The following is a 23,103-nucleotide window of genomic DNA, read 5'->3' on the forward strand; positions in this document are numbered from 1 at the left end:
AACTACGAGATGGGACGACAGATATATATATTTTATTATTATTATTATTATTATTATTATTATTATTATTATTATTATTATTGTTGTTGTTGTTGTTGTTGTTGTTGTTGTTATTATTATTATTATTATTATTATTATTATTATTATTATTATTATTATTATTATTATTATTATTTGAATTTGTATACCTCCCTGCTCCCGAAGGACTCAGGGCGGTGAACAGCCAAATAAAATACATATAATACAAATGTTAAAAAACCATTAAAATGCAATTAAATAATTGGCCCGGAAAACGAAATTTAGAACACCCCAAATTCATAAGACAAATTTAAATTTAAAAAATTTAAAAAAAATTAAAATTTTAAAAAAGTTTATTTAATAAACATCTTTTTTTTTTTCAAGAGGCAGCTAGACTTTTTAAACTAGGTTTTTCTTTGAAGATGTTTCACTTCTCATCTAAGAAGCTTCTTCAACTCTGATTAAATGGTGGGGGAATGGAAGGATTGATAACTCCTTGCAGACAAAGCTGGTCGTTTGCATTCTTTTGAGAGAGTCGTTGAGGCCACTTGGAGGTTTATCTGTGTCCTCAGGGTCACCTGAATAGTGCAAAATTGCCTTGGTCAAAATTGAACAGCCCTCTCTTAATAGAGGGGGAGACCTCATCTATCTCCAGTATACAACACAGTCCTTTCAACAGTTCCACCAGTTCCACTACTCAGGGGATCTTGAGGACTTTCTTGGTTTTTCTCCTTTGAAAACGTTTCGCTTCTCATTCAAGAAGCTTCTTTAGTTCTTTTTTTTTTTTAAAAAGCACATTTCAGATTGACTTGAAGCTTACTATAACCCGGGGTGAAATGCTACCGGTTTGGACCAGTGGTGAAATCCAATTTTTTTTTTTTTACTACCGGTTCTGTGGGCATGGCTTGGTGGGTGTGATGTGGCTTGGTGGACATGGCAGGGGAAAGATACTGCAAAATCTGAGCCTGGTACTGGGCCTGGTGGCTCAGCTGACTGATAGCATTGTGATTAACACCAGCTGTCTGCAATTACTGCAAGTTCGAATCTCTCCAAGGCTCAAGGTTGACTCAGCCTTCCATCCTTTCTAAGGTAGGTAAATTGAGGACCCAGTTTGTGGGGGCAATAAGCTGACTTTGTATAAATATACAAAAAAGGATGAAGGCTATTGCTTAGCACATTGTAAGCCGCCCTGAGTCTCTGGAGAAGGGCGGCATATAAATCAAATAAAAAAAAAAAATCTCCATTCCCACCCCACTCCAGGGGAAGGATACTGCAAAATCCCCATTCCCTCCCCACTCCAGGGGAAGGATATTACAAAATCCCCATTCCTTCCTCACTCTGGGTCCAGCCAGAGGTGGTATTTGCCAGTTCTCCGAACTACTCAAAATTTCCGCTGCTGGTTCTCCAGAACCTGTCAGAACCTGCTGGATTTCACTCTTGGTTCAGACCGGTTCAGGAGAACTGGTAGTAAAAAATTCTACCAGTTTGGGCGAACCGGTATTTCCGATGATCAGCTCGGCGACGATCAGCTGTGATGCGCAATTTATATTAGCTAGAATCGTTGGATTTCCTGCTTTCTAGCTAATCTAAATCATGTGGCACAGCGGATTCCCCCCCCCTTTCGCTGTTCTACTTACCTTTGCGGACTCAGAAGGCTTCAAAATGTTCCTCTTTTAGCGCTGCGTATGCCCGCCTCAGGTGCGCATGCACGCAAAGTGCCTGCTCGGTAGCAGACTCACAGAACCGGTAGCAGACTCCAGAGGATTTCACCGCTGGCGATCACTTGGATGTATGGCGTTGCAGGCCAGGTGTTCTTTCTGAAGCCTTCCTCTTCCGCAGGAGTGTCCCAACACGCTTCTTGTCATTTTTGTCCTTCTGCTGCAGTGGATGGAAAATGGCAGGTCTGGGGTCCCTGGGGTAGCTGTACTGCCACGTGTGGAGGGGGAACCCAGAAACGGGACCGTGTGTGCTATGGCCCTTTCTTTGGAGGAGAGCCGTGTCAAGGTCCCAAGGAGGAGTTCAAGCAATGCAATGAACGGAGATGTCCAGGTAAGTGGATGATGTTGTTGTTGTTGTTGTTGTTGTTGATGATGATGATGACTTAATTTAACAGATTAACAGAGTTGGAAGGGACCTTATAAATCATCTAGTCCAACCCCCGCTCAAGCAGGAGACCCTACACCAGTGATGGCTAACCTTTTCTGGACCGAGTGCCCAAAGCGCGTATACATGCGAATGCGTGCACGCACGTCCAAACCCCCCAAAATGCAATACATTCGCGCCCCCCCTGCATGTGTGCACAGCTCCCGCATGTGCCCCACACCCTCCACATGCCCTGCCCCCCGCACATGCACAGCGGAGACCCGAAGACCAGTTGACCAGCGGGAGACGCACACGCATGTGCAGCGGAGATGAACTAGGGCAGTGATGGCTAACCTTTTTGCCATCACGTGCCAAAAGCGGGGGGAGTGCAGGGGGGTTGTGTGTGTGTGGGTGCCCACACCCATAATTCTATGCGCCCCGCCCCAGCACATGTATGTGTGACACACACACACACACACACACGTGCTTCCCTCGCTTTTGGCATGTGATGGCACGGCAGGCCCGTTTTTCGCCCTCCCCAGGCTCCAGAGCCTTTCTAGGAGCCTGGGGAGGGCAAAAATGACCTTCTCCACCTCCCTGGAGGCTCTCCGGAGGCTGGAAATGGCCTGTTTGCCGACTTCCAGTGGGCCCGGAAGGCCCAAAAATCAACTGTCCGGTGCGCGCATGTGTGCCAGAGCTGAGCTCACGTGCCCACTGATATGGCTCCACGTGCCACCTGTGGCACGCGTGCCATAGGTTCGCCATCATGGAACTAGGGCAACGGCTCACGTGCCATCAGAGAGGGCTCTGTGTGCCACCTCTGGCACGTGTGCCATAGGTTTGCCATCATGGGCCTACACCATTTCTGACAGATGGCAGTCCAGTCTCTTCTTGAAAGCCTCCAGTGATGAAGCTCCCACAACTTCTGAAGGCAACTTCTGTTCCATGGGTTGATTGTTCTCACTGTCAGAAAGTTCCTCCTTATTTCTAGGTTGAATCTCTGATGATGATGATATGATCCTTTCAGTAGTGTCCAACCCTTGGCGATTCCATGGGCCAGGTCTTTCCACATCTTCTGATCTTGCACTACTTCTTTGAGCTGTTCTATGCTCTGGCTGGTGTCATAGCTTTGATGGTGTCCAGCCACCATGTTCTTAGGAGATCTGGCTTCCTTTTATGGCTAACTCTTCCAAGAATATTTGCTTTGCTGGATCCCATCTGGATCGGTCATTGGGACCAGAGATTTAGTCTTCCGAGCCTTCAGAGTCGTGCTGGAGCCCATCCTTGGGGAACATCTCTCTGACCAGAACGTGAAATTGCTTTCTTCCGTAGGATATGGCCAAAATAAGAAATGGCTTATACAAGATGATAATTGTATCTCCAATAGAAGAATCAGGTCAAGATTTAAATGTGTGGACTTCAATGCCCAGAAGACCAGGCTTGGACGGAAATGCTGGGCATTGAAGTCCACAGATGTTTCAAGGTTGTTGAAGTCCACAGTTGTTTCAAAGTTGAAGTCCACAAATCTCCAAGGTTGACAAATATTGCTGTAGACCAAGGGCTCTCCAAATTTGGCACAAAGACTTGTGGATTTTAATGCCCAGAATTCCTTAACCAGCCATGCTGGCTGAGGAATTCTGGAAGTTGAAGTCCTCCAATCTTAAAAAAGTTGCCAAGTTTGGAGCCCCCTGCTCTAGACTAAGAAGAGAAGATGTATTTCAAATTCAGCAGTAGTTCCTTGAAAATTTCCTCCTTTGATTATACTAATTATTAACATTTTGCACGCGTGCCATCTCAGCTCCTTCTCAAAAATTAATTTAATTAATTTCTAAATGTGGAATACGAATTACAGAAGAGAGAGAGAGTTGTGCTGTGCAAAATCACTCCAGCTGTTGTGGGGAAAGAATTAACACTCAAGAACCAGCTAGTGGAAAATAACAGTGGGGTTCCTGAACCTGGATGGACTGGAAAAGTTGCTGGGGATTTCTGAGACTTTGGGGCGGTGGGGGTTGACTCCCAATTATTTAACCACTCTGAATCAGTTCTGGAATTCAGGATGTGGAAATTAGAATAAGGTAAAACCCATATAAATTTAGGTAAAATATTTCTTGCAATACAGACAGTTTGATGGTGAAGTCTATGAGTTAGAGGAGGGGTCTCCAACCCCTGATCCATGGACTGGTACTGTCCCGTTGGCACATGCAGCAAAAGAAACTTCTGGGCAGTGGTGAAATCCAATTTTTTTTTACTACCAGTTCTGTGGGCGTGGCTTGGTGGGCATGGTGTGGCTTGGTGGGCGTGGCTTGGTGGGTGTGGCAGAGGAAGGATACTGCAAAATCCCCATTCCCTCCCCACTCCTGGGGGAAGGATATTGCAAAATCTCCATTCCCACCACACTCCTGGGGAAGGATACTCAAAATCCCCATTCCCTCCCCACTCTGGGACCAGCCAGAGGTGACATTTGTCGGTTCTCCGAACTGCTCAAAATGTACGCTACCAGTTCTCCAGAACCTGTCAGAACCTGCTGGATTTCATCCCTGCTTCTGGGGTATCATTTTTCCAAGAATATAGCTTTACTGATAAAGGTGCCACATAGATACAGAAGAAGCAAAGCCAGTTCTGAAGTTTTCACGCGAAAAGAAGCTTAGGTAGCAGTCCCTTTTTTTTTCTCCTGGGCCACCCGCTGTCCATTGTCCACCCATCATATGGACTCAGTTTGTTTTGGGAATAGTCTGTACCTTTTAGAGGTTTCCCACCGTTTGACCTTGAGGTGTAGAAATTTTCTCAGGCCGAAGATGGTGCTCCTCAATCCCTCAATTCCCTCCCAGCTCTCCAAAAAATTCCAATTACTCCCCTCCCACCTCCCTACTTTCTGTTGTGGTCTGCCAGCAGCCCGCAGAGCTGGCAGCTGAGTCAGACAGTGATGAGGCTGAGGAAGAACATGGGCCAGTCCTGGAGCCTGGGAAGGCCCAGATGAGGGCTCTGCGTTGGAGGCAGAGATGGGGCCAGGGCCATTGGGGAGTGATGCGCAGACTTCGGTGCCTCCAGAGGCTGACAGTAGAGAGGCAGAGGAACAGGAGGAGCCTGTTCCTAGTGCACGTATGAGAAGAGCTGCCAGAAGGCAGGAGCAGATAAAGCAGAGAGGACGACTCAGGAGTAAGGCCAAGAGATGATTGGCCGCTCCCATAAAGCTTAAAAGACCAGCAATGGCTCTTGGACTCTTTATCGGAAAACAACGTTGAGAGATTTGCTTCTTGTTTCATTGTATTCATTTCTTGTCGGCGTCTTCTGCTTCTGAACTTTTGCCAAGAAAAGCCTTTGGCAGTTTGCCTAATTATCCCAAGGTCGGTGATAAACTGAGGAATGGTGTTTTGAAGAATTTGCTTTAATTTAGTTTGGACGATGCTGAGAATGGGTTAATTCTCAGCTGTTCTAATAAAGTCTGTTTCTTTTGGAACTGTTTGTATTGAATACTAACTACTTGGGCCTGGGTCACAACAGGAGGTTAGAGAGAAGAGAGAAGCAATGGATGGAAACTAATCAAGGAGAGAAGCAACCTGGAACTAAAGAGAAGTTTCCTAATGGTGAGAGCAATACAACTAGTGGAAGAGCTCGCCTTCAGAAGTTGTGGGTGCTTCATCCCTAGAGGTGTTTAAGAAGAGATTGGACAACCATAGAATGCTATAGGTGTAGGTTGGATGAAAAGATCTCCAAGATCCCTTCCAGCCCATTTATTCTATGTCCTGTTGGGGGAGGGGGGATGCGTCAATTGAGATTCCTTTAACTGAGCAGGGAATAGATTTTGAGGTCCAAGTAGACACTTCCACCTTCAGGAGCCAAAAGGAAGATGCTCCTCTTAAATGGCATTGCTGAAATAGACACAAAGTGGACCGATGGAAGTTGCACAGTGAAATACTGCTAGTTCTGATAAGTGTCTGTGGGGGAGTCTGAATTTATCATAACAATTAAATTCTAAATATTGACTTTTTGGCACCAGCCTCCAAAGGATATATTTTAGAGTCTTCTGGGAAGAAAAAATGTAAATTTGTGTTCCTGGAAGCTACTCAGGCCTGTCTTAGTTTCACCACACTCAGAATATATATATTCATTCTCTCGCTCTCTCTTTCATTCTCTCTCCCTCTTTTTTTAATTCTTTCTCTCTCTTTCATTATCTCTCTTTCATTCTCTCTCTTTTCTCTTTCCCCTTCTCTCTGTCTCTCATTTTCTCTCACTTTCTTTCCCTCTCCCTCTCCCTCTCCCTCTCTCTTCCTCTTCCTCTCTCTCATCTTTTTTCTTATTCTCTTCTTTTCTCTCTTCCATTCTTTCTCTTTTCTCCCTCTTTCTCTTTCACTTTTCTCTCCCTTTTTTTCTCTCAATACTCTTTCTCATTCTCTCTCTCTCTTCTTTCCTTTTTTCCCTTCACTTTTCTCTCATCTTCTGTCTCATTTTCTCTTCCTTTCTTTCTCTTTCTCTTTCCCTCTCTCTTTCTCTTCCTCTTTCTCTCTTTTCTCTCTTTCTCATTCTTTTTCTCTCTGTTCCATTCTCTCTATTGTTTTCTTCTCTTTCTCTTTTCCTTCTGTTTCTCTTCCATTTTCCCTTCCTCCCTTCCTCCTTTCCTCTTTCATTCTATCATTTTCTCTCTTTTTGTTTCTCCCTCTCTTCTTCTCTCTCTCCTCTTCTCAAACTACCTATAACTTTTTGAGACTCCTGCTATGGTTTCCATCCAGAAAGAACTTTGATTACAGTTGCTTTCCAAACACAATCCATGTAGTGCTTTGAAAAGTGAGGCACATCTTTCGTTATTTCAGAATAAATGCCATTATGGGCTAATGGAGGTAGTGAAAAAATTGATTTTCCTGGGCTCCAAGATCACCGCAGATGGGGACTACAGCCAAGAAATTAAAAGACGCTGGCTCCTGGGGAGGAAAGCTATGGCAAATCTAGACAGCATTCTAAAAAGCAGAGACATCACCCTGCCAACAAAAGTGCGTATAGTCAAGGCGATGGTTTTCTGAGTTGCAATGGATGGCTGTGAAAGTTGGACCATATGGAAGGCTGAGCGCCAAAGAATGGAGGCCTTTGAACTCTGGTGCTGGAGAAGACTCCTGCGAGTCCCTTGGACTGCAAGGCCATCCAACCGGTCACTCCTAGAGGAGATCAACCCTGACTGTTCTTTAGAAGGCCAGATCCTGAAGATGAAGCTCAAATTCTTTGGCCACCTAATGAGGAGGAAGGACTCACTGGAGAAGAGCCTCATGCTGGGAACGATGGAGGGCAAAAGAAGAAGGGGACAACAGAGAACGAGATGGCTGGATGGAGTCACTGAAGCAGTCGGCGTGAGCTTAAATGGACTCCAGAGGATGGTAGAGGACAGGAAGGCCTGGAGTAACGTTGTCCATGGGATCGCGATGGGTCGGACACAACTTCACAACTAACAACAACAATGGGCTAATGAAAAAGAAGTGAACCTGATCAAAACTATAACCCCAACCAAGTTAAAAACGAATCATTAATTAGCAGAGTTTGCCTAACCTCCTGGCCCAAATGTTTTGGGAAGCTGGTGGGTCTTCACCACTTTGCAAAAAGCTTAACAAAGTTAGGGTCAAATCTGATCTCGAGGGGGATGCAGTCCCCTAGAGCAGAAAATGTGTGATGGAATGTAGTAAGGAGATGGATTCCCAGGCAGGTGAATTCCAGAGGCGTAAGAAGCAACTCAGCTCAGATATCATGTGCGAGAAAAAGAGGGTGAAGACATCCCCTCCTGAATAGTTCCAAGAGTATATTGTAAATGCAGATAGCAGAGTGTACAGTTTGGCAAGATTCTGTTGTGACCTAGGCTCACTTAGTCATTACAGGACACAATTAGTCTCAAACAAAACTATTTAATTATAACTTCATTCCCAGCTTAGTCCAAATTAATTCCAAAACAAGTCCTTCAGAAAAAGTCATTCAGGCTTATCAAAAACCTTTATCTTCTTTGGCACCCTGCCAAAGGCCTTTCTTGGCAAAGCCCCACGAAGTTCAGAAATAAGAGACGCCGACTGAAAAACAGATTTAGCAATGTTGCTTTCCTACAAAGAGCCCAAGAGCCTTTGCTGCTCTTTTAAGCCTTATGGGAGGGGCCAATCATCTCCTGGCCTTACTCCCGAGTCGTCCTTTTTGCTTCAGCTGCTCTTGTCTTCTGGCAGCTCTTCACATGTGTGCACTAGGAACAGGCTTCTCCTGTTCTTCTGCCTCTCTGCTGTCCGACTCTGGAGGCTCCGGAGTCTGTGCATCACTCCCAGATGGCCTTGGCCCCATCTCTGCCTCTGAGGCAGAGCCGTCATCCAGGCCTTCCCCAGACTCCAGGACTGGCCCATGGTCCTCCCCAGCCTCCTCACTGTCTGACTCCGCTGCTAGCTCTGCGGGCTGCTGGTGGACCACAACAGATTCTGTCTATAGGTTTGAAACAAGAAAGAACTCAGCTCGGAAGACTCAACCATTTAATCATTCTTGGTTCTGGGCCTGACATACCGAAAGTACAACTCCTTTATTTATTTATTTTTTTGTCGTATTTCTATGCCACCCAACTCCCAAGGGACTCTGGCTCCAATGAGATGACATTGTTTGATGGAAAGGAGTTGGAGCATGTCCTCCTTGCTTGATCTGGTGGGACAAGCAGGGATAACAGAGACAAGTAAAGCTTGAATAACCAGCATCTTGGATTACAATAGGATGCTCACGGAGAGCCATTGCAGCTCTCTGAGCGCCGGTGTTATATGGCTGTAATAAAAAAAAATGCTTAAAAAATATCTGCAGTGCTGCATTCTGGTCCAGCTAGATCTTCCAAATGATCTTGAAGATTAACAGCATGCAGAGCGCTTTATGGTAATCCAAACAGAAGATGACTAAAGGATGAGTCACCAAGAAGACGGTCTCCTGGACTAAAAACAGGCACGGTTGGTACCCAAGACAGATCTGCGCAAAGCCACAGTTGCCCCATGCTGTCCACAGATCCTTGTCTTGATGGTCGAATGACTAGTGCAGGGGTCAGCAACCTGCGGCTCTGGAGCCGCATGTGGCTCTTTCACCCCTCTGCTGCGGCTCCCTGTCATTCAAAATATGCGTCACAACTGCCAATGCGCGACACCCACCGGCACGCAATTTATTGAGCTTTTTAACCCTCGATAGGCCAACCATGGATAAATCCAAGAAAAGAAAAGTTTCAGAAGAAAACAGAACATCTAATTCAACTACATTTGCTAGTTTTGTGGCTGCTCAAGAAATAGTCAGGCATGGGAATGGTTTTTGTGGCTCCCGGTGTTTTCTTTTCTGTGGGAAACGGGTCCAAATGGTTCTTTGAGTGTTTAAGGTTGCAGACCTCTGGACTAGTGGGTGAGTTTGGGTCAATCACCAGGAGAAAGTGACTTCTAGTCGACTGGATCACTGGAGGTTTTTAAGAAGAGACTGGACAGTCACTTGTCTGACATGGTGTAGGTGTAGGTGTAGGGGAATGGACTAGAAGACCTCAAAGGTCCCTTCCAACTCTGTTATTCTGTTATTCTCCACCACTAGAGACTTTCGACAACGGTTTGCCTGGGATGGCATGAGGATCCTCCTTGAGCAGGGCATTGGACTAGAAGACTTCTGATGTCCCTTCCATCCTTATGATTCTATATTCTCTTCTAGCAACCATCTCTAATACAGAGCATCAAGCTTCATTTGCAGAGATGTCATTCAGTGCAGCTTGCAAAATCAGAGAAGGAAATTGTAGTGGTTCCTCCAATCTCTTGTGGGAAGTGTACCCCAGGGGGACAGTGCCAGGGACCTCATAGCACCAGAAGCCTCAGAAAACAGTGCCAAGAGACTCAACCTTAACCCTTCCCCCTTTTAGAAAACCAAGAAGCAGCAGCTGAAAGAAAAACACAAAGCTCTGCTAACAGAGCTGACAATAGAAATACTTAAGTAGAGCCATTAAGATAAGGGGAATCAGGCTAAAAATAACTCACCTGGAACTCCCCTTTCCCTCTTTCCTGGCAGAATTAACCCCCAGGATAGGAAAGACAAAGCCCCAGGAACAGGATTAAACCATTAAGGCAGGAAGATAGAATTCAGAGCAATCACCTTAACTAAAGGCACATACAAAATCTCATCAAATCACACCAACTTCAAAGGGAAGATGGGTATAAAAATCCATACATTTATCAGGCCATTTTGCTTGCAACCCAAGTACCCTCCAGATGTGTCACTGTTCTTCTTTCCTTCCTGAATTAAAGGATCCCTTTTCTGGCAGCTGCTTCCCTGTCTATTTCTTCTCAGCATCGGTGACTGCTTCCCAGCTGGGAACGAAGCAGGGAAATTTCTTCCAACACTCTGATAACTGAGGAAGGGCAGATGGTGGAGCAGATGCTCTGCCAGGAATGACCTCCTCCTCCTCCTCCTCCTCATGTTGTGTTCATCACATAACAGCTTTCTAATTGCCTGGACTACAAATTGCCTGGGCCAAGAGCAAAAGGATCATTAGCTTTTTCCCAACTGGATTCTTTCCAACTACATTGGAGGTGGTGCCCATGAACTCCAGCTGATCTAGATTGGATGAAGGGATCTACACTCCAGACCAACCCGGAGAAGGCTGGAGCCATAAAATAAAAGGGGGAGGGAGGAATCTCACATGCTTCATGTATCAGGAGGTCCAGTTCAACGCCCTGCTCAATCCAGAGATCCTATATCAATCGATTAATCAAACCTTTATTGTCAATGCACAACATGTGTACAATGAAATTGTATACTGTATCAAATGGCTGTCCAATCTCTTGACAACCTCCAGTGATGGAATACTCATTATTGTAGGCAAGCTGGTCCAATGATTAATTAAAGAGTAACAGAATAACGGAAGAGACCTTGGAGGTCTTCTAGTCCATCCCTCTGCTCAAGCAAGAAACCCTATACCATTTCAGATAAATGGTTGTCCCATCTCCTCTTGACAAACCTTCAGTGATGGAGCACCCAAAACTTCTGAAAGCAAGCCATTCCTCTGACTGATTGTTCTCCCTTCACATTGCAAGGTTGAGAAACACTGAGGTAAGGCAAGGCTGTTTTGAGTTCTAGGCATGCCTCTGGTTCTAGGTATGTCTACGGTCAGTCTTACTTTGCTAATACTTCTTTAGTCTTTCTGGGCCATGTATGTGTCCACTCTGTTTACAAGTTGCTTTACACACCCAGGAAAGAAAGAAATATAATTGGAACTTGAAAAATCTCTACTCCCTCCTATCTTCCCTGCTCCGGAGTTGAGAAATAGCTTTAATATTCCGTTGACAGTTTCCCCCTGGTTTATGTCTCGTAAATAACTTCAACGCATAAAGGCTGGCATTATTGAGGCAGAAGTGGGATTCATTCTTCAATCTTGCAGGCTGCAAACTCTACCTCTCCTTTTCCAGAAGTGTAGAATATTTATGGGAATTTTCATGAAATGCCTTTATGGCTATAACGTATTCTGTTGTTCCTGCATGTAAATATCGACAAGTTTTATACTTGGTTTGTCTGCTACCCTCCTGGGCCGCTGCGAGAGAAGGAATCGGTTAGACCTGGTTTTGAATACGAAGTCTGACCATTAAGAAATAGAATAGAATAACAGAGTTGGAAGGGACCTTGGAGGTCTTCTAGTCCAACCCCCTGCTTAGGCAGGAAACCCTACACCACTTCAGACAAAAGGTCATCCAATATCTTCTTAAAATCTTCCAGTGTTTGAACATTCACAACTTCTGGAGGCAAGTTGTTCCTCTGATTAATTGTTCTCACTGTCAGGAAATTTCTCCCCAGTTCCAGGTTGCTTCTCTCCTGGATTAGTTTCCATCCATTGCTTCTTGTCCTGCCTTCAGGTGCTTTGGAGAATAGCTTGACTCCCCTCAAATACTGGAATACAGCTATCATGTCACCCTAGTCCTTCTTTTCTTTAGAGTAGCCAAACCCAAATCCTGCAGGCGTTCTTCATATGTTTCAGTCTCCAGGCCTTTGATCATCTTCGTTGCTCTTCTCTGCACTTTTTCCAAAGTCTCAACATCTTTTTTGTACTATGGTGACCAAAACTGGATGCAGGATTCCAGGTGTCTTAGGAATCCTTACTAAGGCTTTATAAAGCGGTAATAATAATATTAATACTCAGTGGCAGCCACTGAGATATTAGAACACTGCTATCATGTTGCCCCTAGTCCTTCTTTTCATTAAAATAGCCTCTCTGACGATTCCAGCTGAGTTGCCTGATCGGCAGAGAGGTATTTTTTAAAAGATGCCTCTCTGCCGATCAGGCAACTCAGCTGGGATCCTCAGAGACTTTTCAAAGCATTTCTTTTACCACCTGTTCGGCCAAGAGGTTGCAGAAAAAAATGCTTTGAAAAGCCTCTGATGATCCCAGCTGAGCCGCGCGATCATCAGAGGCTTTTTTTTTTTACTTTTAAAAGCATTTTTTCGTCAGAAGAGGTTGTAGAAAAAATGCTTTTAAAAGTAAAAAAAAAAAAGCCTCTGATGATCGCGTGGCTCAGCTGGGCATGGGGGGGGCAGGGATTTTTGCTACCAGTTCTCTGAACCACCCGCAGCCATCGCTACTGGATCAGGAGATCCGGTCCGAACCAGGAGCATTTCACCGCTGGTGGAGACTCTAGAAAAGTGCAGAGAAGAGCAACCAAGATGATTAGGGGACTGGAGATTACCAAAACATATGAAGACCGGTTACAGGAACTGGGCATGGCTAGTCTAGTGAAGAGAAGGATCAGGGGAGACATGATAGCAGTCTTCCAATATTTGAGGGGCTGCTACAGAGAGGAGGGGGTCAAGCTATTTTCCAAAGCACCTGAAGGCTGGAGAAGGAATAATGGATGGAAACTGACCAAGGAGAGATTCAACCTGGAAATAAGGAGAAATTTCCTGACAGTGAGAACAATCAACCCATGGAACAGAAGTTGCCTTCAGAAGTTGCGGGAGCTTCATCTCTGGAAGCTTTCAAGAAGAGACTGGACTGCCATTTGTCAGAAATGGTGTAGGGTCTCCTCCTTGGATGGGGGGTTGGACTAGATGACCTACAAGGTCCCTTCCAACTCTGTTAATCTGTAATCTATAAATGAAATGTTAGCCAAATCTCTTTCAAACAAATTCTCCAAGTTCTCAAGTTGCTTTCTTGATAGAGCCTCAAGAAATCTGTGATGAAGACAACTTGGCCTCCGTGGTTTGGAAAGAGACTCCGGCTGGAGACGCAGCGGCTGTCCGATGTCCCCGTAATGCTACAGGTAAGGCGTGGGAATCAGGCAGTTTCCAGCTTCTGCTCAGCTCTGAATGATCTCTCCCATAGTCCTGGTTTAAGGTCAGCTGGGATAAAGCAATCGGATTATTCCCTCTCGCCCCCTTTCTTTTTCTCCTTCCATTAGTTTGCCTTTTAATCTTTGTTTCTCAAATATGATAAGGATATTTCTATTTAAAAAAAAATAGAGAAATAGTGGCTACACTTGAACAAGGATCACCTTGAGTTAGCTGTCTCAGGTACTGAAAGGAAAACAGCTAGGACATTCGGAGATCAGTAGGGACCTCAATATTTAATTTTTAAGCTTGGTGGAAGAAAGAGGCAGTTAGCAACATATATTGCTAACTGCCTCTTTCTTCCACCAAGCTTAAAAATTAAATATTGAGGTTCCTCAATATATATATACATATATATATACACACACACTGCTCAAAAAAAAAAGGGAACACAAGCAGAAGATATCCGAGATCTGAATGAATGAAATAGCCTTATTAAATACTTTGTTCGTTACATAGAGTAGCTTTGTGTTCCCTTTAGTTGTTTGAGCAGTGTATAAACTACTGTATGTAAAGAACAAAGTATTTAATAAGGCTATTTCATTCATTCAGATCTCGGATGTCTTCTGCTTGTGTTCCCTTTATTTTTTTGAGCAATGTATATTAAACCCTGGAAAGAAAGAAAAACTTTAGAACAAAACCTAAATGGACAACCCTCTTGGTTTTAACAGAGAGGGAAAATACTGTCTGATTTTTCAAGGTACCGATATTACAGCCTCCATCGGTGTTTTTAAACAGGGGAGTGAATACGCACACTAGGTTAATTTGGGCATATCCAGGGGGTAGTTGAGTTATTTGTAATTGTTTGTGGAGGTCCTTGATGCTGGAGGAGGAGGAGGAGGAGGAGGAGGAGGAGGAGGAGGAGGAGGAGGAGGAGGAGGAGGAGGAGGAGGAGGAGGAGGACCTGGTGGCCTGGTGGCTCAGGCCCGGTGGCTCAGCAGACTGATAGCATTGTGATTAACACCTGCTGCCTGCAATTACTGTAAGTTCGAATCTTGCCAGGCTCAAGGTTGACTCAGCCTTCCATCCTTTCTAAGGTAGGTAAATTGAGGACCCAGTTGTGGGGGCAATAAGCTGACTTTGTATAAATATACAAAAGGATGAAGGCTATTGCTTAACGCATTGTAAGCCGCCGTGAGTCTCCGGAGAAGGACGGCATATAAATCAAATTATATATATATATATAAAAAAGAGGAGCAGGAGGAAGAGGAGAACTGGGGTGTCCTTGGTGCTTTCTGAGCTTGGTTGTTTTCTTGCAGGCATTTCATGACCCAACTAGCTAACATCATCAGTGCTACATGGGAATGGGGTTTGAAGGAGGAGGAGGAGGAGGAACTCTTCTTTTCATGTTATGGTTTTCATGATATCTTCTCTCATCAGGGTTGATCCTACGGCGGTGCCTTCTAGATGAAGATGGTATCGCCTATTGGACGCTTCCCACCTACGTCAAGTGTGTCTCCATAGACTACAGGAATATCCAGATGATGGTGAGTTCTGGGGCTCTGGGGCTGACCCTCAGAATGAGATGGGAAACAGGTGCTTTGAACCACTGAAGGTGGCATCTCAAGATAATCCCAAAGGTGCTTTTTTCAAGAGGCAACTGGACTTTCTTTGTTTTTCCTTGAAGATGTTTCGCTTCTCATCCAAGAAACTTCTTCAGATCTTCAGTTCAGAACTGAAGAAACCTCTTGGTTGAGAAGTGAAATATCTTCAAGGAAAAACAAAGGAAGTCCAGTTGTCCCATGAAAAAGCACCTCCGGGGCAGCCGTGACCTGGGTGATTGTGACTCTCCATAGACATTTAGTTGACTAAATTCTTGCCAAGTAATAGAGGCTTGAATCAATCTTCTATGCTTCCATTCTTTGGAAATATTTCTTTACCAAACCAGGTAACATCATCAGTGTAGTGATGATGTTACCTACTCTGGTAATGAAACATCTGCGAGCAAGCTACTAAGCTCAGAGAGTGCCAAGGACCCCATCTCTGAGCTACAAATATTCTCTTGTATCATTTTTAGTTAATGGCTACAGCACAGTGGTGGGTTCCTCCTGGTTTGGCCCGGTTCTCCCGAGCCAGTAGCGGTGACAATATGACGTCACTGAACCGGTTCTGTCCCCCCCGCCTACCCCCGTGTTATTCTTACCTTTTATTTGGCCCCACCCCCAATCTATTGCTGCCTCCTGAGTCCCAGCTGATGGCTAGAGGAAAAAAAAACTGTTTAAACTCTTGCCGCGGGGCTTCAAAGGGCTGCCCTACAGCTGATCAGTGTTAAAAGAAAACAAATGAGTAGACCGGTGCCTGCAAAAATACATGAATAGATCAATGCCTGCAAAAATAAATGGGTAGATCAGTGACATGAGTAGATCAGTGCCTGCAGAAATAAATGGGTAGACCAGTGCCTGCAAAAATACATGGGTAGACCGGTGCCTGCAAAAATACATGAGTAGACCGGTGCCTGCAAAAATACATGAGTAGATCAGTGCCTGCAAAAATAAATGGATAGACCAGTGCCTGCAAAAATACATGAGTAGATCAGTGCCTGCAAAAATAAATGGGTAGACCGGTGCCTGCAAAAATACATGAGTAGACCAGTGCCTGCAAAAATACATGAGTAGATCAGTGCCTGCAAAAATAAATGGGTAGACCGGTGCCTGCAAAAATACATGAGTAGATCAGTGCCTGCAAAAATAAATGGGTAGACCAGTGCCTGCAAAAATACACGAGTAGATCAGTGCCTGCAAAAATAAATGGGTAGACCGGTGCCTGCAAAAATACATGAGTAGACCAGTGCCTGCAAAAATACATGAGTAGATCGGTGCCTGCAAAAATAAATGGGTAGACCGGTGCCTGCAAAAATACATGAGTAGATCAGTGCCTGCAAAAATAAATGGGTAGACCAGTGCCTGCAAAAATACACGAGTAGATCAGTGCCTGCAAAAATAAATGGGTAGACCAGTGCCTGCAAAAAATAAATGGGTAGATCGGTACAGCTCTGCAAGCAGTTAAAAGCCTAGTAGACCAGTACCTCTGCTAAATCCTAAAGAATTTCACATGACCATCAAGCCACGCCCACAAAATAAGCCACGCCCACAGAACCAGTCGTAAAACATTTTAGAACCCACCCCTGCTACAGCAGTTGTGATCTTGGTCAATGGCAGCACCATCTCATGCATGCATCCTTCTTCAAGCTCCCTGTAAGAAATTTCAAATGGATAACAAATACACATTGCACAAAGGAATAAGCTTATCACTTAAACATGAGCCAGCCGTGTGCAGCCGCAGCCAAAAAAACGAATACAATCCTTGGTTGTATTAACAGAGATATAGAATCAAAATCATGTGAAGTATTAGTACCGCTTTACAAAGCCTTGGTAAGGCCACACTTGGAATCCTGCATTCAGTTTTGGCCGCTACGATATAAAGAAGATGTTGAGACTTTGGAAAAAGTGCAGAGAAGAGCAACTAGGATGATTAATTACTGATGGAGACTAATCCATATGAAGAACGATTGCAGGAACTGCATTTGGCTAGTCTAGAGAAAAGAAGGACTAGAGGTTTTATGATAGCAGTATTCAAGTATTTGAGGGGCTGCCACAAAGAAGAGGGGGCCAACTTATTTTCCGAAGCATCAGACGGCAAAACAAGAAATAATGGATGGAGAAGCAACCTGGAACTAAGCAGAAATTGTTATGTTTGTTCTTAGCTGATTAATTGTTCTAACTGTCATGAAATTTCTCCTTAGTTCTAAATTGGTTCTCTCCTTGCTTAGTTTCCATCCATTGCTTCTTCTCCTACCTTCTGGTGCTTTGGAGAATAGCTTGACCTCTTTGTGACAGCCTCTTAAATATTGGAAGACTGCTATCATGTCGCCCCTAATCCTTCTTTTCATTAGACTAAACATATCCGATTCCAGTAACCATTCTGTTTTGTTCGGTTGTGCTTAAAAACATAATATATTTTTTTTGTTTAAGGAAATATCATGAAATAACATTTGTTCTTACTTCTTTTTGACTTGCCAGACCAGAGAGCATCTCTCAAAAGCTCAGAGGGGTCTAGCTGGAGAAGGGGTCTCGGAAGTCTTGCAAAACCTGGTGGAGATCTCTCAGGATGGAACCAGCTACAGTGGAGATCTGTTGTCAACTTTTGACGTACTCAGGAACATGACAGAGATTTTCCGCAGGGCATATTACAACCCAACTACGAGTGACGTACAGGTGAGTTTACACACAGGTATCCACACTGCTGTGAGTTACCATGGGCTAACATGAAGGTTTATATTTAAATTAAAAATGCTTCCATTTTTTAAAAAAATTCTGAGAGTTCTCAGTTTAGTTGTCAGGGTTCCAAGGAACACCCCCAATGAAAGAAGACTCCAAGGCTTGAAGTTCTTCAAAGTTCCATTTTACTAGAGATGTCATATTGGCACATCTGGGAAAACCCGAATCTGAAAGTTTCCAGATTTTCCCCACCCAAAGGAAAGTTCAAGTCCCTGCCCAACACTCACATGTCCATCACATGGTCCAATCCAAGCACCGTCCCAACTGGAGATGCCTCCCTGTTCCAACTGTCCAGGTGCAGGGCAAGATGTCCTTGACTCTCTGAGAAAGGAATGTTATTATGACTACATATCACCCTGGCTCCATACAATCCCCCCTCCCAGTTTCCCACAGTTGTAATTGTGGCAGGCCTTGGCAACTTGAAAATGTATGGACTTCAACTCCCAGGATTCTGGGAATTGGAGTTCATGTATTTTAAAATTGCCAAGATTGAGAATACTCTGATCCAGAATGAGTTCAATAGAGCTCTTTCATAGTTTCTCGTGTGCTGTGAAGTCGCACGTACCATCGACGGGGGGGTGGGGGGTGGGGTAGAGATGGCACGACAGCGTAACGCATTCATCATTTTGATGAAAGCTTTCGATTCCTCCGACAGCCAAAATGTGTAAGGAAGAAATGGCAACGCTTGATGAGATGCCAGATGATCATCCCTGAAACATCAGCAATCAGCCAGTCCTAGGCTTAACCGGGATGCGTAAGAGGAGATTAGAGAATCAGTAAACAAGTAACAAAGAAGGGTATTGATTAGGGAATGTGTTCACCCAGACAGTCGATTCCCATTAATGCCTTGATCAGTTTACGTGCTTTGCCAGGACAAAACATCCCTGATGGAATCTCATCTTTGGAAAGTGATCGGTGACAAATTGACAAGCATGGTAGTAGGGACGGAATTTAGATGAGCTTAAGACTTCTTGTGCTCTTAAAAAAATAACTGTGAACGATAGTTTTTTTTCCTCTTTAGAATGCTTTTTGGAATGGAATGGGATGGGATGGGATGGGATGGATGGGATGGGATGGTATAGGACAGGACAGGACAGAATACAGAGAACAGAATGGAACAGAACAGAATAGAAAATATAAAAAATGGAACAGAACAAAACAGAATAGAATAGAATACAGAGAAAGGAATGAAACAGAACAGAATAGAATAGGAAAAAAAACAGAATACAGAAAACAGAACAGAATAGAATGAAATAGAACGGACTAGAACAGAATACAGAGAAAAGAATGGAACAGAATAGAATAGAAAAAAAACAGAATACAGAGAACAGAACAGAACAGAACAGAATAGAATGCTTTATTGGCCAAGCGTAATTGGACACACAAGGAATTTGTCTCCAGTGCAGAAGCTCTCACTGTACATACAAACAACAAAGAAATGTAATCATAAGATACTAATAACAGAATGCAATAGGAACAATGGGGAGGATAATAGTAACACAGCCCTACTACCTAGTTATTAAATATCCCTAGAAGTAAGGCAGCGCTGTGAGAATTAGATGTATATTTTACTTTTTTGGCTGTTTGCCACCCTGAATCCTTCGGGAGTAGGGCGGTATATAAATTTAATAATAATTAATAAATAAATAAATAAATAAATAAATAAATAAATAAATAAATAAATGTTCAGCAAAGTAATGGCATGAGGGGGAAAAAATTGTCTCTATGTCCAGTTATTTGGGCATGCAAAGTTATTATATCATTATTAATTATCAATTAATAAATGAATCATTCAATTCATCATAAGAATGGAGGGATTTTTTCCCCCTCCATTCTTAGCAGGTCGCTCCATTGCCATATTTTTTTTTTCCCCTTCCTCCAAATAAAATTGAACTGAATTGAATTGAATATTTTATTTGGTCAATCATGGTCTCAGGTACAGAAGTGTACCTGAGGAATTTGTCTCAGGTACAGAAGTGTACGTGCAAAGCATCATCGTCATCATCATCCCAATAAAAGGAAGAGTAAAGAAGATAATAAGAAGGATAAATAATAATATTACAGCCACACTACTTGGGTGAATATAGATAGACTTTAGACAGGATGGAGAGAACTAGGCCTTCAGCAGATGGAGGGCAGGAGGAAAAAATTTGTCCCTGTGTCTCTAGTTGTTTGGGCATCCAATGCCCTACAGCGCCATCTTGAGGGGAGAAGTTGAAACAGTCTATGTCCAAAATGTGAGGGGTCTACAGTTATCTTCTCAGCCCTCATTCTGATATACAGGTCTTGCAATATACAGGTCTTCTAGGAAAGGCAGGTCAGTTCTAATTGTTCTTTCTGCAGTCTTGACTATCTGTTGGAGTCTGTACCTGTCCTGTTTGGTTGATGGACAGCTTATAGGAGGTGATGGTGGTGAAGACCATCTGGAGATGACTCTTTATGAGGTTTCAACTCAACTTTAATGCCTGCGATGCTGAAATCACCGGGGTTCTGGTTCTAAAATAATCTAAAAATAATACAAATCTGGGATTTGCAGTTTTTCAGACTTGAGCGTTCAGTAGGATAATCCATCCATCGGGAGGTGAATTCCCAAGATCAAATACCACTTTAAGCACTGTAGTGCAATGTTTCTCCATCTTGGCTGGCCGGGGAATTCTGGGAGTTGAAGTTCACCCATCTTCAACCTGCCAAGATGGAGAAACACTGCTATGGTGCTTCTCAAAACCCATACTGAAGGTATGGTGGAGTGGGGAAAAAAACACCAGAGAAATGAATTCTTCATACCTTCTTAGAAGTTCTAGCTTCACCTTTTCTTGAGCAGTCTCCAGAATTGCTAGCATAGATGGAATAGAAGATCAGGCTCACCAATGGATGGATCACTCACCTCTAGTTGAATCCATTGGTAGATGTCCTCTTCACACAGCATCTGTCTCTCAGTCATAGATAGCCATGACCGCATGCCTTAAAAATCTAAAGTTTGAAGCACACATTCTTCCAGAGAGAAGTTCTGTGAGGATGGGCTACAGTATGGGTTCAAAACTTGGAAGACAAAACCCCTGGTCCCAGTGATTGATCCAGATTGGATCTAAAGGTGTCTCCATGAGATCCTTTTCTTCCTGGCTTCCTCATCATTATTTAACAAATGGCCCTGAAGGGAAAGGTCTTATTCACCTTAAAATGGGGAGGATTGATCAAGGGATGTGTCAATAAGGGTGTGTCAATTTCAGGGATGAATCCACTGATTTTCTGGGGTTTTTTTCTTCTCAGAACTTCGTCCAGGTAATTAGCAACATCTTGACCGAAGACAATCGAGACAAATGGGATGAGGCTCAACTGGTATGTGAATCTTCAGTTTCCCAATATGAATTCTTATTTTTATTTTATTTTTATTAGTCATATATCTATGCCGCCCACTCTCCGAGGACTGTGGGCGGCTTACACAGTATACTAAATAGCATCTTGCCCCCCAATAATCTGGGTCCTCATTTGACCCACCTCGGAAGGATGGAAGGCTGAGTCAACCTTGAGCCGGTGAGATTTGATCTGCTGTTCTGCTGAACTAGCAGTCAGCTGAAGTAGCTGCAGTACTGCACTCTAACCACTGCGCCACCTCGGCTCTTCTGGAAATTGCTTGGAGGGAGAATGGCAATTCTCTCGGAGTTTATAATACAGGTGGTCCTTGATTTACGACCAGTTGCTTGATGGTCGTAAGTCAAGGACTATCTGCATAATAAACTATATAGTAACATTTGCTTAGCGACTGTCAGAAGTTTTGATGGATCGACCTGAGGAGTATTTACAATCCAGATTTGAAGTTTTGGTTGTTGAGCGCTCCACCATGATCATGTGACTACACCAAAGATTAGGGTACTAAGGGACTAGAACTCACAGTCACCTGGTGATTGGCCCAAAGTCACCCAGCCAGTTTTCATGTCTAAATCAGGACTAGAACTCACAGTCACCTGGTGATTGGCCCAAAGACACCCAGCCAGTTTTCATGTCTAAATCAGGACTAGAACTCACAGTCACCTGGTGATTGGCCCAAAGTCACCCAGCCAGTTTTCATGTCTAAATCAGGACTAGAACTCACAGTCACCTGGTGATTGGCCCAAAGTCACCCAGCCAGTTTTCATGTCTAAATCAGGACTAGAACTCACAGTCACCTGGTGATTGGCCCAAAGACACCCAGCCAGTTTTCATGTCTAAATCAGGACTAGAACTCACAGTCTCCTGGTGATTGACCCAGTCACCCACCCAGCTTTCATGTCTAAAGCAGAACTAAAACTTACAATCTCTTTATGCTTGACCCAAGGTAGCCCAGCTTGTTTTCATGTCTAAAGTGGCACTAGAACTCACAGTCACCTGGTGATTGGCACTAAGTCACCCAGCCAGTCCTCATGTCTAAATCAGAACCAGAATTCACAAATTCTCCTGGTGATTGGCCCAAAATCCCTCAGTTGGCTTTTATGAGTAAGGTGGAACTAGAACTCACAGTCTCTTAGCGATTAACCCAAAGTCCCATAGCCGCCTTTCATGTCTAAGGCGGGACTAGAACTCACCGTCTCCTGGTTTTCTATGCCAGCACCTTCCTTGTGACATCAAACTGGCTTTGTGTGGCAAAGAGGCCAGAGACACTGAGAAAAATAAAATAAATAAAAGCTAAGCTTTTGTACAAAAATGTTTGCTAGGCTTCCTTTCTGATGTAAGACGAGAAAAAAACAGCCACAACCGCAAAAAAATAAATAAATAAATTGTGCCGCCTTTTGAAAAGCCAAGCGTGTAGACAAGAAGACAAAGTGACACTTGGAAGCTTTGTTCAATGTTATCAAAGGTACCTTGATGGCACAGCGACAAATCTTTTTTAACAGATTTTCAAACAACTCTCGGCAGCGCTGAGACACGGGAACCTAGGAAGAAACTGTCTAATCCCATCTTTTTAAAAAAGAAAACGTCTTTCTCTGAGCTATGGTGGTATTTTTCTGTGTGTATCATCCCAGGGGTGCTCTAGGGCAAAGACGTGGGAATCGGCCAAGATAAAATCTTCAACTAAGTTATTAACACAACATGTTTAATCAGGTCAGCAGAAGCTCCAGGGAGCTGACGGTTCAGTGTGGTGGAACAGAGCAGAAAACGGGTTAATTCCGTATCTGTAATTAACAAAGGGGATTTAAAAAGGACCAAGGCATAAATTGGCTGGAGGTGAGATCTTCTAATCTACTAGCCCTATATTGGCGAACGTATGGCATGCGTGCCACAAGTGGCACACGGAGCCATATTGGTGGGCACGCAAACATTGCCCTAGCTCAGCTCCAGCACACATGCGTGCGCTGGCCAGCTGATTTTTGGGCCTTCTGGGCCCACCGGAAGTTGACAAACGGGCTGTTTCCGGCTTCCGGAGGGC

At 43.9% G+C, this 23,103-nt stretch overlaps 1 protein-coding gene across 8 annotated transcripts in view; it reads left to right on the top strand.

Annotated features, from left to right (window-relative positions):
* Window positions 1-23,103, top strand: part of ADGRB1 (adhesion G protein-coupled receptor B1) — a 387,137-nt gene that overhangs the window by 204,783 nt on the left and 159,251 nt on the right. For all 8 annotated transcript variants that reach the window (XM_087890962.1, XM_087890963.1, XM_087890966.1 and 5 more), the window contains 5 exons: window positions 1,903-2,067; window positions 13,257-13,358; window positions 14,806-14,912; window positions 17,445-17,639; window positions 20,970-21,038. In XM_087890962.1, coding sequence (XP_087747088.1) covers window positions 1,903-2,067; window positions 13,257-13,358; window positions 14,806-14,912; window positions 17,445-17,639; window positions 20,970-21,038 — 638 coding nt within the window. The remainder of the gene's footprint in view (window positions 1-1,902; window positions 2,068-13,256; window positions 13,359-14,805; window positions 14,913-17,444; window positions 17,640-20,969; window positions 21,039-23,103) is intronic.

This window comes from Pantherophis guttatus, chromosome 3, assembly GCF_059756535.1.
Source record: "Pantherophis guttatus breed Tessera chromosome 3, ASM5975653v1, whole genome shotgun sequence".
Lineage (NCBI taxonomy): Eukaryota > Metazoa > Chordata > Lepidosauria > Squamata > Colubridae > Pantherophis > Pantherophis guttatus.